General features: G+C 51.5%; 6 protein-coding genes across 6 annotated transcripts; 3 read left to right on the top strand and 3 right to left on the bottom strand.

Annotated features, from left to right (window-relative positions):
* Positions 1-31: 31 nt before the first annotated feature.
* TRIVIDRAFT_13061 (uncharacterized protein) lies at positions 32-1,481 on the top strand (the record flags this gene model as incomplete). Its single annotated transcript, XM_014103796.1, has 3 exons — positions 32-223; positions 335-442; positions 516-1,481. Coding segments are annotated over 3 exons (1,266 nt in total), but the record flags the coding sequence as incomplete, so codon positions are not given.
* Positions 1,482-3,851: 2,370 nt separating this feature from the next.
* On the bottom strand, positions 3,852-4,729 carry TRIVIDRAFT_62469 (uncharacterized protein; the record flags this gene model as incomplete). Its single annotated transcript, XM_014104523.1, has 2 exons — positions 3,852-4,544; positions 4,607-4,729. The coding sequence occupies 2 exons, from the start codon at positions 4,727-4,729 to the stop codon at positions 3,852-3,854; spliced, it is 816 nt and encodes a 271-aa protein (XP_013959998.1).
* Positions 4,730-5,256: 527 nt separating this feature from the next.
* TRIVIDRAFT_79414 (uncharacterized protein) lies at positions 5,257-6,743 on the top strand (the record flags this gene model as incomplete). The annotated part of the gene is made up of 3 exons (XM_014104522.1): positions 5,257-5,272; positions 5,434-5,853; positions 5,926-6,743. The coding sequence occupies 3 exons, from the start codon at positions 5,257-5,259 to the stop codon at positions 6,654-6,656; spliced, it is 1,167 nt and encodes a 388-aa protein (XP_013959997.1).
* A 1,954-nt stretch (positions 6,744-8,697) lies between these two features.
* On the top strand, positions 8,698-10,152 carry CDK8 (uncharacterized protein; the record flags this gene model as incomplete). Its single annotated transcript, XM_014104521.1, has 2 exons — positions 8,698-8,943; positions 8,989-10,152. The coding sequence occupies 2 exons, from the start codon at positions 8,698-8,700 to the stop codon at positions 10,150-10,152; spliced, it is 1,410 nt and encodes a 469-aa protein (XP_013959996.1).
* Positions 10,153-11,530: 1,378 nt separating this feature from the next.
* TRIVIDRAFT_55119 (uncharacterized protein) lies at positions 11,531-12,238 on the bottom strand (the record flags this gene model as incomplete). The annotated part of the gene is made up of 3 exons (XM_014104520.1): positions 11,531-11,694; positions 11,776-11,922; positions 11,989-12,238. 3 exons carry the CDS (start codon positions 12,236-12,238, stop codon positions 11,531-11,533), a joined length of 561 nt encoding a protein of 186 aa, XP_013959995.1.
* Positions 11,989-13,017, bottom strand: TRIVIDRAFT_177774 (uncharacterized protein; the record flags this gene model as incomplete). The annotated part of the gene is made up of 2 exons (XM_014104519.1): positions 11,989-12,438; positions 12,672-13,017. A coding segment is annotated over one exon (287 nt), but the record flags the coding sequence as incomplete, so codon positions are not given.
* Positions 13,018-14,513: the final 1,496 nt, after the last annotated feature.

The raw sequence follows: 14,513 nt of genomic DNA, 5'->3' as shown, positions 1-14,513 counted from the left end.
ATAGCTACCTTACTCTTTGAATCCTCCAATCATGGGTTCTTCAAGCGCCCACTCCTCCAACCACGCCAGGTACTCTTCTCCTCGCGGCGGCATCTCTCCCTACGCAACGCCGTACGCGGACCGCAGATCCAACTCTTACCACAGCGACTCGCGAGGCGGCATGATGAGTGATCGGGACTCAACCGAAGAGTCAAACACCCAGCGGAAGAGGATCGCGGTTGCGGTAAGCTGCTTCTCCCTCCCCCTTTGATATCCCAGGACTACGGGTAGAGAGAGAGAGAGAGAGAGAGAGAGAGAGAGAGAGACAAGATTGCTGACTTGATGTGGACGGCAGTGCATGCGATGCCGCAAGAGAAAGATCCGATGCACGGGAGACAGTGGAAATGGCCAGCCGTGCCTGAACTGCAAGAATGCCGGCTTCGAGCCATGCCAGTTCCTCAGGGTAAGATGGCGATGTTGCTTCTTGCATGTATTGATTCGACATATTGCTAACTACTGTTTTCTCTCCAACCCAGGTATCCTCTCACGAGACCCATCTCAAGAACGAGCAGTTCACCTACAGCCTGGAAGTTGCTCGGAACTTCCAAGCCCGAGGATCTTCGGTCGTGTCTCCTATTCCAACGACTACTCTGCCGTCCCCATATCCGGAACCCATGGGCATGCCCAGCGGTGAGGCCCTGCCGTATAGGAACGGCCCTGCCTCTACCTACGCCTATGGCAGCAAGTATTATCCCTTGTCGGGATGGTCCAACGGATACACCGACGACAACAGCATCGAGTATTCGGTGTATCAGCAGTCGTACCCTCCGCAGCACGATGCCACCTACATGGTGGGCTATCGCATGGGCTCGAATCCTCCTTCAAACAAGCCATCAGGAGGCAGCACGCCCCTGTATGTCGAGCCGGAGACAGCCTATGGCTATCCTGCTGGTCCTCCAGCGGCCACCACAACAACGACGATGGTACATCGTCCTGCCCCCGGAGTCGAGGCAAACACCGGTTTTGCTTACCAGAGCATTGCCTCGCTCCCCAATGAGAGACTGCTGCCCACGCCTTCTTCGCGGCCCATGGCCAGCGCTCCTCAGCAGCATCCATATCGAGCAGAGTCCATCTCTTCAGCCTACAGCAAGACATCTCAGTCTTCCACCGGCAGCTCCTCTCCTGCTGCTCTCTCTGAAGCAGCAACCACTTACACCAGCTTCGAGAACTCGCCCCTGTCCTCGTACCCCACACCCACCACGACAAACTCGCGCCTCCGCAGCGAGTACCCGACAACTGCAAACTCATCTCTCGACGCAATCATGGCGCCGTCTGAAGAGCCGCTACGCATGACGGCTCCTGAGATGACGTACAAGTACACCGACACGACTAGACACTATGCTAGCACGTATACGGGAAATCTCGGGGGCTACAACATGACGAGCAGCCACGGACACTCGGGTTATGCAATGAGCAGCGATGAGAACGACCGCAAGGCCGGAATGCGGACTTAGAAGTGGAAGAGCGGACGAGATTCTACTCCGTCTTTGTGAAAAGACTGTGCTTTTGTTATTGCATTGCTCTTGAGGCTTTCTCCTTGTACTATTTTTGTTTGCAATTTGCGGTTCTCTTTTCCATTGATTTAACTGCCTGCTTTCTATTTTAATTCTCTTTTACATTCACTCGTCCCTTTCATCAGATCTGTGCTGTGAGCACGCTCTGTTTCTAAAACCATCACCCGGCTTCGTCCATTTCTCATGTGGACTCCGAATAGGCACCTTGCAGAAATAGCCTGGAAATAAATGACGAAAGGGGACAGATGAACGACTTGAAAGCCATAAAAAAAAAACAAGAAACACACACAAAAATAGCAAAGCCCCCTCGCCAAATCCACGCAGGAGGCGCAAAGCCACCTCGCGTCTCTCGATAGAGGAGCCAAACGATTTTCAGGGGGGGCCACCCAAAAAAAACCACCCGCCCAACCAGATAAAGCCAAGACGGTATTTCTTTTTTTTTTTTTATCCCCCCTTCATCACCCCCTCCATCTCGGCTTTTTTTGGGGGGGGCTCAGAAACACCAGAAACCAAGATCGGTTGCATTGCGTCTCTGGGGGCGGACTCCATTGGCCCGTTTAGCTTGCGCAAATGTTTTAGTCGCAGCATATGCAGATACGCCACCAGATGCGGAACTTCGCTTCTGATGCTTCTCCCTCTAATCACAGCTGATATTCCATATGTCTGTTTTGTTTTGCTTTGCTTGGATTCGTCGTCTTCTTTTGTTGCGTCTGCCAATTTTTGTTTTGCTGTTGTGTTCGCGATTCTATTTGTGTTTGTTTGACTCATGTTACTTTGACAATTCTCTTTGTTTTATTCCTTGGTACCTCATTGACCCCTATGCGACTGGAAAAGCATTCTCACGATGACAAAAAAAGTTGAAGGAAAGATCATGTTACCAAGCAATAGTTGTGGAAGCTGGTATGGGAGAGAACAAAAGCACGACGGAGAAAGATCAATTTGGCCCGGAAGAAAATGGAGGCAGCTCGTTAAGAGTGACTCCTGGGAGTAGATTACGCATCTGGTTCTCTTCACTTCTCTTAATGGGATTGGTTTGTGTATGGTATGAGGGTTTTTTGTTTTCCTTATTTCTGTTTCTGTTTCTGCTTCTTTTGTTGTTCTTGTTCTTGTGAAAGGGAGAGGGGATGTAATACAGTGGCTATGGCTACATTTTGTGGAATCCCTTCTGACCGAAGCCAGAGGTACCATGAATATCACCGGGGAGACGCCATATACAAATGGCAGACGATAGGAAAATAGAGATTTTCGCAGAATGTACTTAGACATAATACAGAGGGCATTTCATTTCATAAACAGTCGTAAGATGGCCAATAAAAATATCCCAGAGCTGCTTGGGATGACGGATGATGGAAGAAAGGCATGAGAGAGCATGGTTACATGTACTAACGGCTTGTTACACGGCATGCGCCGTCAAGAGCACCATCTGTTTCACTTCCTTGGGGTTGCTGCGTTTTCTTTGGAAGATCAAGTCGCTTGCCGTGAGTCTTTTTTTCCCACTGTCTTGATTGAAAGAGGGGCAGCCAGAGAGGAGGGGATGTGTGTGTATAAATAGGGATGACCAGCACACGGAGCGAAGTGTCAAAGAAACTCTGTGCCTTACGAGAGGTTGTGCAATGATGAAGCGACAGGTGGGAGCAACAAGGAGACCCCTCTCTATCCCTTCTCTCCTTTCTCTGAGCAGTTGTTCCCTTTGGTAGTGCAGATAGATGGCAAGGGATAGTTGCATCTGATATCGTCGGGAGGAGGCAAGGCAGAGCTAGATGCTGTATGAGGGTGTGGAGGTAAAACAAGGGGGGAGGCGGCAGATGAAGGCTTGGTAATACGACGTGTACAACAAGGCAAAGTATACGTTTCGGCAGTACTTTGGGAAGGATGAGATGGTCCAAGACATATGAGAGACAGGCGTCAAGTGCCAGATAGGTGCTGGGAGCAGGAATAAAGCCGACGACGCTGTGTTTGAGAAGCACAGCTAGTCTACAAGTATGATTAGAGCGAGGGTTTGACGCAGCATGATTTAGAATTCGGGTTGTATTCGTATTGTTTGCTACTCAGAGAATGAACGGAAAAGGAGGTGGTAGGTGATATAAGATGCATATCAGGTATGCATGCGTTTGGGAGCCGTACACAGATATAAGCTGGCCAAGCATTATCAAGAATGTATGTACTTGCGGAACGCTTTCACACCGCAATATCGACAAGGGAAAAGAAAAGGCTGGCGGGTAAAGGAAGCCAAGTCAAGTCGAGGGAAGAACAAAGTGTGTACATGTATCATTGCGCTCAAGTCGCACACGAGCCGCCCTATTTTACGCTAAAGACTCGCCTGCTGAGCACCGTCTGCTGTAGCTGTAGCACGCCGGCTTGGACTCCGTCTACAATGGATACATCTTTGGCCCTGTCCTGACCGTATTCGTGGACGATGATGCTGCGAATCATGTCTTGCAAGCCTCCCATGCCACCGCAGCCCATGACGACACAGGTGACGTTTCCCGAGGACAACAGCCGCTTGGTAGCTTCTCTGAGGCGCACATTGATTTGCTCCTGTGAGATTGTGTGAAAGTCGCCTGCGTTGAGTCCGGTAGAGAAGACGCCGGCGAATCGGTCATCACTGATGCTCGGAGATGATGTAGGAGATGCAGCAGGCAGTGGTTGGCCCAGAAAGGTAGCGACCCCATTGGAGAGGTGCGTCTCCCAGAAGGCACCTGTTGTTACGATGCCCCATTTCTGTTGTTCTTGTTCAACAAGGGGAACCAGAGATAGACTCGTCAGGATGCTGGCTTCGAAGATGCCAATTACGGGAATAGGTTTCAGTGAATGAGCAAGTTGCTTGACTAGGGGGTGAACGCTGAAGCACGCAACAAGCACGGCATCGTATCCCTCGGGCTTGAACTCTGGATCGTTGGAAACGGCATCAACGCTGGCCTGTACGTCTTCATCGTTGTCGATGCTGGCCGGAGATGGCGCTGGGGCCGTGTATGTGCTGATGGATACGGACTCGAGAGAGTCAGCTAGGAAGGCAATTTGGCGGGCTACGATGGGTGGGCTTGCGGAATTACTGGAAGAAGAGAGGTTGCTATTGAGTTGGCAGCGGATTCCATGGTCTGGGTCATGGCGCGAGAGGAATTGGGGTTGAGGAGGAGGATGTTGATGCTGGAGGCGACTGGAGGAGGAGGAGGCATTGTTGCGGTTGGAGATGTAGATGGAGTTGTAATCGAGGATGAGTGAGTGAAGAGAAAAGAGTGAGAGAGAAAGAAAGAGAAAATGCTGGGGAGATGAATGAAAGGAATTGATGTATTGAAGTAGCTGAGAAAGATGAAGAAGATAAGGAGAAAGAAGCCAAAAAATTACGAGAGGTCAATGACTTAGTAATTCAAGGATGGAGTCGTCGATGAAGCCTCCAGTGGATTGATTTGATGGCTGATAGTGGCAGTAGCAGTTGCTGATAGCTGTTGATAGCGCTGCGGGGTATCACGTGACACCGCAACGCCCGCCTCTGACGACAATCCTGACCCTCTGAGAGCCTCTGAAGCCTCTGAAGCACCCCCACCATGTATGTGGCTCAACTGTCATTTTAGTCGGTAGACACGAACTGACTGACGACGCCTCCACACTCGTGCCAGCCTCCAGTCTCCAGCTCCTCACCAAACCACAGCTTCGCCCAACACCGGCCCTCCCTCGCCGAATCCGAATTGATCACATCGCCAACATGGTTCCTCCCATCGGTACGTGGAAACGCACTGAAGCCCTCCGCTGAAAAGCCCCGGAGCTGCCCTGAAGCTGCGTCTGCTGTAGCTGTAGCTGCTGCTGAGCTTCTCCCTACTCCTACTCCTGAGCACCGGCGGAACCCCCTCGCTCCTCTGCTAATGCTGCAAATGTCTCGCAGTGCTTGACGGCGGTACCGGATTCCTCAAGGTCGGATACGCCGCCCAGAACTTCCCCGAGCACCAGTACCCGTCCATTGTCGGCCGACCCATCCTGCGTTCCGAAGAGCGGACAGACAACGATGTCATCATCAAGGACATCATGTGCGGTGACGACGCGGCCGCGGCCCGGACGATGCTGCAGATCAGCTACCCCATGGAGAACGGAATTGTCAAGAACTGGGAGGACATGCAGCACCTCTGGGACTACACCTTCTTCGAGAAGCTCCAGATCAACCCGCAGGGCCAGAAGATCCTGCTGACCGAGCCGCCCATGAATCCCCTAAAGAACCGAGAGAAGATGTGCGAGGTCATGTTTGAGAGGTATGGCTTTGGTGGAGTCTATGTTGCCATCCAGGCTGTTCTTGCATTATACGCACAAGGTAAAACGATTCCCATCCTCCCCAACCTTTTGTCACCGATCATGCCGCTGACGTGACGGTGAAACTGTGCAGGTCTGAGCTCGGGCGTTGTCGTCGACTCTGGTGACGGTGTCACCCACATTGTTCCCGTCTACGAATCCGTCGTGCTGAATCACCTTACCAAGCGGTTGGATGTCGCCGGTCGAGATGTCACCCGCAACCTGATCAAGCTGCTCCTGCGCCGAGGCTACGCGCTCAACCGAACCGCCGACTTCGAGACGGTCCGCCAGATCAAGGAGAAGCTCTGCTACGTTTCATACGACCTGGAGCTTGACAAGCGTCTGAGCGAAGACACGACCGTGCTGGTTGAGGACTACACTCTCCCCGATGGCCGGGTCATCCGCGTGGGAAGCGAGCGGTTCGAGGCTCCCGAGTGTCTGTTCCAGCCTCACCTGGTGGACAACGAGTCTCCCGGACTGGGCGAGTTCCTGTTCAACACAATCCAGTCGGCCGATGTGGACATTCGAGCGTCGCTGTTCAAGGCAATTGTGCTGTCTGGAGGCAGCAGCATGTACCCGGGTCTCCCGTCACGATTGGAGAAGGAGCTGAAGCAGCTGTGGCTGACGCGAGCGCTCCAGGGCAACCCCGAACGCCTGAGCAAGTTCAAGGTGCGCATAGAGGACCCTCCTCGGAGAAGACACATGGTGTTCTTGGGAGGAGCCGTGCTGGCTAACATCATGGCCGAGAACGAGGCCATGTGGGTGACCAAGGCCGAGTGGGAGGAGCAAGGAGTGCGGGCTCTGGAGAAGCTCGGACCGCGATGAGTGCGTGTAGGGGGGTAGATGAGTTGTGCGAGATGTTATTGTTTATACATACGGCTAGATGAAGCATTAAAAGACGTTGATATTTGGCTCTCTACTCTGATTGGTGACGGTGCCATCCGAAGCAAGGCTGGGCTGTGGTCCCAACCCTCGATATGCAGCAATGCATTGATCCTTGATCCTTTAGTGGCAATTTTGTCTAGATAAATCCCCCACCCCCATCTCTTTTAGGCTCTTCTCGAAATGAAGGCATTCCTCGCTTCATCTTCATCTTAGACTAGTAGGCCGTTCACACTGAAACATGATGTACCTGCTACACCATGGCTGCTTAGTCATCTGCCACGGCTGCGCCTACATCTCGGCATTAACTACAACCTTCCATCGGGATATTCTTGCGATTTGCGATTTGTTCATGCAACAGCAACTGCAATTGGATTAATCGCAAACACCATTTCTGCATATCACGAGCCGCGCTCTACATCTATTAGCATCTTTCATCATTCGCTCCAGCACTCTTCCTTCGAGAACGTACCCCCAATCTCTCCAACATTGTCTACTGACTGTTTTGCTTCTCAGCTTGTCGCCACCACCGGACTTCTCCGCACCGGCTAAAGACAGCATCGTATTCAGTTGAAATTCCTCATCTCATTCGTCCTCCTTTATTTCAGCACTCTCTCACCACCGTCGCGATTTGCGCTTCTGCCCAATCAATCCGTCTAGCCACGTGCGAATACGGATCAACCACGTATCATCCCCCGACCAGATGCCGCATGCCTAGCTCGCAGCATCTGAGATCAGTCCAGACAGAGGCTTGACGCAAACTCCGTCACTAAACGGAGCCCTTGAGTCGTATCGTGTGGGTGCGTGCATACTTGCCTACCTTGGCTGCTCCACCCGCTCACAGGCCAACAAGAGCTTCTGAATCGAATCGAATCGACCTGGCCGTTGCTCATGCTGACAGGCCGTGGCGTCTCGCTCGCAAGGGAAGCCGGGATAATAGCGCCTCGACGAAATAGCCATCAAGGAAGGACATGAATCTGACAAGCTCGTCGACGGGATCTGGGCCCGGGACCGCAAAGACTGCCAGCGTCATGAACGCAAGGGCCATCCATACGGCCAAGCGGAGCGTCCTGGCGGCGTTTGAAGGTGCGTGTGCTTTATTTACTCTCTTCCAGGTTTCTCTTTCATGTCTGCCTCCGGTGTACAAGTAGTGGTTTAATTCCCCGTCTGGTCTGGTCTGCATATCCCAACGTGCCGCTTGGCCAACGGCTTTTGTTTATCGCCCTCGTCCTTACCCACTCAAGGTCCACCTTGGAACAACCCACCGCGTGCCCTCTTTTCTGGTGCTTTGTTTGTTTCTGATTGTCCCTGTTCACCATCTTGTGCGGCGTTCGGCATGTGCTGCTATTCTTGGTGGCATCATCTACAAGTACATACCCAAAATCGTCAAGCGACGATATCATCCGCCAGAGTGGCAGCAAGTTCGCCACAAGTTGCTTTCTTCCCCTTTTTTTATTTTCCCGCCTCGCTGAGCCACTCACTCGCATAATATTTTTCTTTACCATGTCAAGCCCCCTTCCATTGCTCGTCTCTTGATTCTTTCACTCTCGCTTTCACTCTCGCTTTCACTCTCACTCTCACTCTCACTCTCACGCTCTACTTCCGGGGCGTATTGACATCGCCCCATCCCGGCCATACCCATTTATTTCTCATTGCCAGCCCAGCTAGTCAGATAATCTTACCCGTGCCAAGACCCGCGTGGGTTTATATTACACGATACCCGATCTGGGTCATCTGGCAAGGCTGTTCTTTTTAACCAGCCATCTAAGCTCGCATTAACCTCCATCTGCTTACCCACACGCACATGCAACACATCACCACACACCACCACGCGCGCCTAGTCTCAGTCCCAGTCCCAGTCTCAATCTCAGTCTCTATTCTTTGCCCTCTTCTTCCCTCTCTCACTCTCACACACCCTCACACCACAACGCATTCAAATCCCAAATAGCCCTCGTTTCCCCTAGCATCGCACGATCCCTCAGCCATGCCTCTGAGGCTGAGGCCAGGCTATCCTCACTCGTCGTCATCGCATCATTTGTTTGCATCGTCTTCCTCTTCCTCTTCATCCGCTCACCGCCTATATACAGATGGCCGCGACCAGTCGGCTGGGTACCAGCCCAAAGCACGCGTGACGGAGCGATACCGCATTATTGGTTTCATTAGCAGTGGCACCTATGGCCGTGTCTACAAAGCCGTGAGCAGAACCGGTAATGGCGAAGGCATTGCCGTTGTCCGGACGTCCAGCGGCCTCACGCCCACATCCGGCTCCGGACAGGCACCCATCGAAGTAGCCATCAAAAAGTTCAAGCCTGATAAGGAGGGAGAGCAGGTCAGCTACACGGGCATCTCGCAGAGCGCCATCCGTGAGATGAGCCTCTGCAGCGAGCTTCGCCACTCAAACGTCATCCGGCTTGTAGAGATTATTCTCGAGGACAAGTGCATTTTTATGGTCTTTGAATACGCCGAGCACGACCTGTTACAGATTATCCACCACCACACCCAGCAGCCACGCCACCCGATACCGCCAGCTACAGTCAAGAGCATCATGTTCCAGCTCCTCAACGGCTGCCAATATCTTCACACAAACTGGGTTTTGCACCGCGATCTCAAGCCCGCCAACATCATGGTTACGTCTGGCGGAGAGGTCAAAATCGGAGACTTGGGTCTGGCTCGCCGTTTCGACAAACCGTTGCATTCACTCTTCAGCGGTGATAAAGTTGTCGTGACGATTTGGTACCGTGCACCGGAACTCATCCTTGGATCGTATCACTATACTCCCGCCATAGACATGTGGGCCGTAGGATGCATCTTCGCCGAGCTGCTGTCATTACGACCCATCTTTAAAGGCGAGGAGGCTAAGATGGATAGCAAGAAGACGGTTCCATTCCAGAGAAACCAGATGCACAAAATTGCCGAAATCATGGGCATGCCGACCAAGGAACGATGGCCCCTGCTTACCTGCATGCCTGAGTACATGCAGCTGAACACGTTGTCGGCGATGCAGCACAGCTCGCACAGCCATCACCATCACAGCCACCACCAGAACCCCCCCAGCCGCGGCTACGCACCCACGTCAAGCCTCGAAAAGTGGTACTACAGCACCATCAACAACAACTCGGGCGCCGGAGCTGCCGCGTCGGGCCCCAACGGCCAGCCTGCGCTTCAGTCGCTCGGCGCCGAAGGCTACAAGCTCCTCGCAGGCCTCCTCGAGTACGACCCGGAAAAGCGCCTCACGGCCGCGCAGGCGCTGCAGTCCGTCTTCTTCAGCTCGGGCGACCGCGTCAGCTCAAACTGCTTCGAGGGCGTCAAGGTTGAGTATCCGCACCGCCGCGTCAGCCAGGACGACAACGACATCCGCACCAGCAGCCTGCCGGGCACTAAGCGTAGCGGTCTTCCAGACGATACGTTGTTGCGGCCGGCCAAGCGTATGAAGGAATAGGCTTCTTTCCATGGCGGGTGGGGTCTTTATTGATTGGTTTTAGAAGATTTTGTTTGCTTTGGGGAGTTTGTGTTTTCACGCATGAAAACAGTAATTGCAAGCTAGCTAGGAATGATTGCTTTGGGACAAGAGCGAATATGCATAGAGCAAGCATCGCGTGGTTAGAGACATTGGGTTTCCTATGGCGTTTCATATCAGTGTAAGGGGCGCAATGGGGGCATTTGACGACTCAAGGATTCGGCGGCAAATCAAGGCGTTGGCAAAGGAATAGCATGTTTTAGTATTATAGATCGGTAGTATAAAGGCCGAGGCATAAACCTTTCTTGAACTAGCTGTTACAACGTTATTGAGCCTCTCATCTTGATGATAAACTTGACCTTTATTATATAGATCGGCATTCTGTTTCACGACTGTTTTTCAATAGGACATGTGGATTATCCACCCAAGAATATATAGATATTTCTAGACTCAAGGAAAATTAACAAAACCTAACGAACGAGACGCACACATCAAGGTGCCCTCCCAAAGAAACACTCACCAACGAACAGGATAAAACAGTAGATGGATAAAAGTTCTCCTACATTAAGTGTACATGACAAAAAAAAGGGTTCAACTAGCCATAGTATGTTTTCACAGGCACTCCCCACAACCTCCCCCTCCTTTCTCAACCTCCATCAGCATCTCTTCTCTTTCCCTTCCAACTCTCCCTTATCCCGCAACATTTTTCTTCCACCATCCTTTTTTCGCCCCTTCTTGTGCTGCTTTCCTCTCTTTTCTCTCTCTCACTCTCGTAGGAAGAAGATGCAAGAAAAATAAAAGAAGCACGGGGTATTTGAACGTTAACTAAAAAAAAAAAAAAAGCGTATTGCGTTATAAGAGGAACAAAAAAAAGATGCTAAGATATGCGCTTCAAAATAAGACGAAGCTGGCGAGACAATTAAAAAAAGAAGAGACAAAAAAGTCACACACAAAAAAAAGTTACCACGTTAGAAAAGCACAGACGAATTTTGTCCCTCCCGCAACAAGACATGGTATACAGCACGGTTCCATCACCTCTCCTCCTTTGATATCCTCCGCTCCTATATCTCATTTCCGTCTCCGGATCCTATCAATCTCTTTCCTCCTCTGGCGAAATTATACAGCGACGGTAAAGCGCGTCCAGTCGAGAAACCGGCCATGGTTCGAGTAAGAGCAATGGGCTGTCAGACGAAGGACGTAGCCGTCGGGACTGGGGTGCAAGTCCCAACACAAAAAATTATTAATGGGTGGGCGGGAGATCCGTAAGCGGGGACCAGGGGGGGTTTGTATGCATCATTGAAAGATTTCCATTAAGCGTCGTAGTTTTTGCGAAACCAAAAGGACAAGGTTGTATATCGTTTTATTTCTTGACGGGAGCGGCGGGGGCCTTGACGTTGTTGGAGAGCCAGGCCAGACCCTCGAGCAGGCCTTCACCAGTCGTGGCACAGCTGGGCACCACGTACCAGACCTTGTCCTTGAGCTTGGAGAGCTGGAGAGCTTCGGTGACTTCCTGGGGCGACATGGCTGTTTATATACGTTAGCAACAAGTTCCTATAATAAAGGTAGAGAGAGAGAGAGAGAGAGAGAGAGAACACAATGACGCACCTTCTTTGAGATCCTGCTTGTTGGCGAATACCAGCAGCAGGCTGTCCTTCATTTCTCGGTCATTGATGATGCGATGTAATTCTTGTCGGGCCTCGTCCATGCGGGCGCGGTCGGAAGAGTCAATGACGAAGATGAGACCTTGAGTGCCTGGATTGAAAAAAAACATTAGCGCTCACCCAGCTGAAAAGCAAGACGCCGTTGGGTCGCCCATACCGCTGAAATAGTGCCTCCACAGAGGACGGATCTTGTCCTGGCCACCAACATCCCAGACGTTGAACTTGACGTTCTTGTAGGTGACGGTCTCGACGTTGAAGCCGACGGTGGGAATGGTGGTGACATCCTGGCCCAGCTTGAGCTTGTACAGGATTGTTGTTTTACCAGCAGCATCGAGACCCAGCATCAGCAGTCGCATCTCCTTGGATCCGAAGATCTTGCTCATAACCTTGGAAAGTTGGCCACCCATGATTGCGGTATCTGTTGTTGATTCTCGACGATTCGATCTTGTTGGAGCGTCTCTTTAATTGTTTCGATTGCGCAGCGGCGTGGGAGGAAAGGAGGTTGAAGGCAGATGATGCGCAGATCGCGGGAAGATAAGAGGGGAAAAAAGGAGGGAGGGGCTTGCAGCGTCGCAAAAAAAAAAGAGTCAGGTAGAATGAAACGGATCTGTATGCAGGGAGCAACACATTCAGGTTAGCAAAAGGGTCAGCCAGACAGGTTCAACACAAACGCGTTTGGCTTGCAGTGCAGCCAAGCCTCATTTTATTCCCCCCCACCTCCGTCTCCTGCTGAAGGCAACAAAGAAACAGCCAGAAGAAGAGAGACGAGAGACAGCGCATGGCAAGGCAAGGGCGAGATTGCGATGCTGCGTCGTGCTGTATTTCAGGTCAAAAACCTACCAAGAAAACGTGACACTCGAGCTCCTGAAGCTGACGAGAATAGCGACCACTATGAGTTCCTATTTGCAGCAGCGCAAAGGGAAATCGCAGACAGCCAAAACGTATCGACGGGGGGTTTTGCGAGGGCGAAAACGCGCGCGAAACCGCAAAAGAAAAAGGAACGTGGACAGAACGGGGATCGATGACGAAAGCCCGCACGAGTTGGGGAAGAAAAAAATCGACAAAAGAGAATGAGGAGGAAGAAGAAAAAAGGAAGAAGAGAGAGAAGAAGAAGGAGAGCGGGGACAGAAGACGTCAAAGCGGCAGTGCGATGCCAAGGGCGATCCGAAAAAAGTCAGAGCTTCGTTCTTTGCTGGCGATTTTGGGGTCAAAGGAGGGACGAAGGAAGCCCAAATTGAATTGATGCGATGCGACGCGCACGTGTGGATTCGGCGCGGGTGGTTCTGCAGGTCACAAGTACAGGTACAGGTACAGGGCCCGTAGGGGTACCGGTACAAGGAGGGCTAGCACTGGAAGTGAGGTGTCCTCTACTCGATTCAGGTACCTACCTGGAGAATCAAATCAAAATTGGATTGATGGGCTGCAAGTGCGCAATGCATCAACAGGCACAGCGCATTTTCACGGGCTCCCCAGCTGCCCTCTACAGGCCACCAATCCCACTGCCTAACCCAGTAAGGTACAGGTACAGCTCGTTATTAGCACCTTAGCCTTGTTCCCCCCGCCGCTAGGGGAATGGCCCAATGGCGGCAGTGGAGCTGGGCTGCAGCCAATTTTCAGGGGTAACCGCCTGATAATCTCCGCTCGTCGCTGTTTTGGACCGGCCGTGGGTGGCACAGGCTCAGGTACCGGTACAAGTGCGCTGGGGACACAGCAATTCCACTTAGTCTATCAGCGCTGCAGGTACGGAGTAGATCAACGGAATTCAAATTGCACGATCAAATATTCTGGGGGGGTTTGTACATAGTACTCGTAAAGGGGACTGGATCTGGAGCCATTAGGTTGATTTATATGAGCCCTCGCATTATTAGCTAATATTAGCAGTCCAGTCGCATGGATGGCATGGATTAACATTAGCTTTAGCATTCTCGCCAAGCTTTGTAGGTTAGCCTGCACGCAGTTGTCACGACAATATTGATTGCATTAGCCTCGATTGGTAGGTGCCGTCATCAATACTGTACGAGCACAACGAGAGCAACTCAACTCAGCAGCTACAGCTTACAAACGACATATACGAGCACCTACATGATATCCACGCAACTAACCCAAAAAGCCTCAACAACGCAATTTTTTTCTCTTGTTTCTTATAACATTGAATTGAGCTTTAATAAATTAAAATTATTAATTCATATCCACGGCATATTCGCCCACACACCGTAGACCTGTTTTAACTCCCAAAACACCATAACCAACCCACCTACCCTATTATCCACATATATGTACACATCCAGTTGACAACTCAATCCCACAACCACCCCCCATCTAATCCCACCAACTCAACTCAACCCCCCACACATTACAAACACTCCAAATCCCAACTTCTATTTTAAACTCGCCCAACCTTCTTTTTAAACTCGGCTCTACTCCAACCTTCACCTGCCCCATCCGGCAGCTCGCTATCATGTCTACACCTCACGATCTCACATGGAGTAGTGCCGAAGCGGCCTCGAGCGGTCTTTGGAGCCATCCTCGGACGCTGCCTGTTGCAGACCAGAAGTCCAAATAAGCATAACGCGGCATGTGAAACACCGTGGCGGCACCCATGTGCGAATGAAGAAGGAAACAGCTCAATGACGAAAAGCTCACCAGTCCGGACACGGCAGGTTCAATGTCGCCTTGACAGCA

This window comes from Trichoderma virens (genome assembly GCF_000170995.1).
Source record: "Trichoderma virens Gv29-8 chromosome Unknown TRIVIscaffold_3, whole genome shotgun sequence".
NCBI lineage: Eukaryota > Fungi > Ascomycota > Sordariomycetes > Hypocreales > Hypocreaceae > Trichoderma > Trichoderma virens.
Note: the sequence above shows the minus strand (reverse complement) of the source record. Positions and strands in the feature narration are given on the sequence as shown.